Source organism: Microcaecilia unicolor, chromosome 9 (assembly GCF_901765095.1).
Source record: "Microcaecilia unicolor chromosome 9, aMicUni1.1, whole genome shotgun sequence".
NCBI classification, from domain to species: Eukaryota; Metazoa; Chordata; class Amphibia; order Gymnophiona; family Siphonopidae; genus Microcaecilia; species Microcaecilia unicolor.
This window is the reverse complement of record NC_044039.1, coordinates 29514806-29518302: the sequence shown is the minus strand read 5'-3', so window position 1 is coordinate 29518302 and position 3497 is coordinate 29514806. Positions and strand designations below refer to the sequence as shown.

Here is a 3497-nt window from a genome sequence, read left to right as displayed (position 1 = left end):
GAGAAGAATGTAGATCTCACTGCTACCGTCTTCTTCCCTCTTGATCACCATACCCAGCCCTCCAAAATCTCCACGATCAGCATCATCTCTAGCTTGGTATATTGGGGGGGGGGGGGGGGGGGGAACCCACCTGCCTACCTTTCAGGGTCTGAATCGCTTGATTTCCTTTAGCCTCGTCATTGCCCACCCAGCTCCCCCACCCACCTGCCTCTCTAGTACTGAAAGAACAGCACCAGTTTGGAGAGCAGCAGCATGAGTCGGTCTTGACTTTCCCGAGCTCTGCGGAGAGCAGAGGCAACCACGGTGTAAAAAGAAACCCGTGCGCTTGCAACTCCCATCCTTGCATGCATTTATGCTAAGAAAACTGTCTGCACTTTTGAAATACGTTGTTCCCCCTATAGCTGGCTGCAAAAGAGGGCTTTGAGGTGGTTTGGGCTGTGCGCTTGCAGCAGGGACATTTCTCTCTCTCTGCGCGCTCCCTCTGTCTGGCGTTGTTTATTCAGCGCATGGAGCGGCACGCGCCAGGCGTACGCACTGCAACAACAAACCGAGTGAATGGAGCCCCGCGAGAGGGGGCGGGGCCACGGCGAGCGCGTGGGGCTTGTGTCCATTGAAAAGGCGGCAGCACTCCCCCGACCCCGGCACTCACTTTAGCCAGGGAACGTGGAAGGCGCAAGGGGAGAGGGGACGATCGCCTGCTTGCAAGACACCCAACACGCGAGCGCCACGAGTCTCCCGAGAAAGGGGGGGGGAGGGAGAGGGGGGGACGTTCAACTTTCTCCCGGCTCCTCTCCGTTTTCTTGTTAGATTCTCCAAGTGACTTTGCCAAGATGGAAAGCGACGCCAGCCAGCAGTTCTTGCAGCCAGCCTGCTTTTTCGCTCAGAGCCTGCAGTTGAGCCCGGCTGACAGCCAGCCCTCCAGCCACAAGTCAGCGCCGAAGCAAGTCAAGAGGCAGCGGTCGTCCTCGCCCGAGCTGATGCGCTGCAAAAGGAGGCTCAACTTCGCGGGCTTTGGCTACAGCCTCCCCCAGCAGCAGCCTGCGGCGGTGGCCAGGAGAAACGAGCGTGAAAGGAATCGGGTGAAGCTGGTGAACCTGGGCTTTGCCACGCTCAGAGAGCACGTCCCCAATGGAGCTGCCAACAAAAAGATGAGCAAAGTGGAGACTTTACGATCGGCTGTTGAGTACATCCGAGCGTTGCAGCAGCTACTGGACGAGCACGATGCTGTTAGCGCTGCTTTCCAGGCCGGGGTCCTTTCGCCGGCTATTTCTTCCAATTACTGCAATGACATGAACTCAATGGCAGGGTCACCTGTCTCTTCCTATTCTTCGGATGAAGGCTCGTACGACCCTCTGAGTCCGGAAGAGCAAGAGCTGCTAGATTTCACCAATTGGTTCTGAGACTTCGGAAGCAGGTGAGTTGGGTTGCTTGCTCTTTTCTTGGAAATCTAGGAAGAGCCCCTTTTTAACCATATGAGGCGCGGGCTGTCAGTCACCGCGTTTCACGTGGCTTTGTAGTGTACTGTGGAATCTTACGAGGACGCGTGATGCTTTTCTTGATTACAGGTCAACTTAGACGAATGAAAACGTTTTTGCTGAAATCTGAACGCGTGCAAAAGAAATGTGCATGAAAGTCATATGTGCTGTTGATACTGATTTGCTTCTCTTTTGTCATTTCAGGACTGTTGCAAAACCTGCACTTGCCCCAGCCTAGTTGGAGGAAAAAAAAAAACATGAAGCACAGGAGAGTTGCATGTCTCTCTACCAACACTAAAGCACTGCCTTTGCACTCCAGAAGAACAGAAAAGCTGTTGGGGAGCACAAATGATGAAGCTGCAGAGCATCATCCCATCCTGATAGGAAAAAGAACCTTGCTTGTCTCTCAAGATCTTCAAGACAGTGCAAGACACCCCAAGAAAAACGCAGTTCCGGTCCTTTAGACGGACTTTGATTAGTCTATGGACAAATGTGAGTCCCCGATTAACAGTCTGTGGAGTTTCCATTCAAACTATGCTGTACTCAAAGAACCCTTTAAGATTCCTCTTTGACTATTTTTTCTACCGTTTTCATCATAGAATGCTTCCAATCTTTTGTGAAAATTTTTTTTTTATTATAAGAAAATATTTGTATCTATCCTAACCAGTTTTGGGATATATTAAGCTATTTTTGTATATAAGAGAGAGAGAGAGATTTATAGACATTTTGTACAAATGGTTTTAAAATGTGTATATCTTGATACTTTAATATGTAATGCCCACATTACCTCTATATATTAGACGTCTAGTCTATTACCTTGCAACTGCCATTGTTTTGTATATGGTTTGGTAAAGGACACTCCTTAAAGGTGGGGTTGAAATGCCTCCAGATGTACTTTAGCACCAATGTGTCTTACTTTAGAGAAACTTTTGTTAATGTATTAATAATGTTATTAAACGACGTTCAAAGTGAACAAAGTTTACGCAGCTATTGTCCAAACGCAGACTGGTGGCTTCCCTGTTTCCGTGCTGCCTCTTGAGTGCTGCCTCTTGAGAACTTACCACTGCCTTTTTCTTATTGTTTTACTACAAACTTACAAAGGCCCTGTATAACCATGTTTTATACGCACTAGTTTCATAATAAAACTTTTACATATATATATTATATATTTATATATATACCTTAACAGGCTTGCTTGTTTCCTACTTCCATAATTTCACAGGCTTCTTCTACAAGTATACTTTCAACACACAGAAGTTTTGGCAAAGAAGTTTAGATACCAAAAAAGATAGGTGTGTGTTGGGAGAAGCAATATGTCTACACTTGATATTCATTCTCATCCCAGATTTTCTTCTTGGTAGATACATTGAAAAGCGAAAATGGGTTACAATTGTTTTCCCTCTCTGTGTTGCAAACGTATATAATGTAATGCTAGAGAAAGAATGATTAATGATCTCATTGTCCTTACTGAAATCACTCCCCCCCCCAAGAATATCTGAAAAGAATAAGATTTGCAAAGGGGGCGCTCCACCCTAGACTTTTCTATTCAGTTCCCCCCATCCGCACTCCCATTGCATGTCCAGTGAAGCACATGTATGGGTCACATGGGATACAACAAACAAATGAGTTCTAATCGCACCAGGTACAGATCAGCTTGTCTTTACCGCTCCAGTTATAAGCATAAATTCACTCATTTCTTTGAGGAAAACAAATATATCTAAGAAAGAAGACATGTGTGGCAGATTAGAAGACATTGATCTAGCCAAGCTTGCTATTGCAGTCAAATGGCGTGATCTGTGTGTAAAAGTACCCAATTACCAAGATTCAAAAAGAAATTGCTGGGTTTTTGGCTGGGCCGCTTGTTGTCAGTTAGCAGGGACGTGACCAGAATGACAGTTCTCTTTTTGCCTGGCTACTTGCTTGCCTCCTGCATCACTTGCAAATTCAGTTTGCGTGCGTCTAGCCAAGCGGAAAGCAAAGCGCAAAAAAAAGCATCTTACAAAACCCAACAAAGAAGCAGAG

The 3497-nt window shown here is 46.4% G+C and overlaps 1 protein-coding gene across 1 annotated transcript; it reads left to right on the top strand.

The window, feature by feature from the left end:
• The first annotated feature begins 731 nt into the window (after positions 1–731).
• Positions 732–2546, top strand: ASCL1 (achaete-scute family bHLH transcription factor 1). Its single transcript, XM_030214757.1, has 2 exons — positions 732–1414; positions 1680–2546. The coding sequence occupies exon 1, from the start codon at positions 831–833 to the stop codon at positions 1398–1400; it is 570 nt and encodes a 189-aa protein (XP_030070617.1). The 5' UTR covers positions 732–830; the 3' UTR covers positions 1401–1414; positions 1680–2546.
• Positions 2547–3497: the final 951 nt, after the last annotated feature.

Coding starts and splice junctions, on each gene's coding strand:
- ASCL1 (XM_030214757.1), top strand. CDS start 831: ATGGAAAGCGACGCCAGCCAGCAGTTCTTGCAGCCAGCCTGCTTTTTC.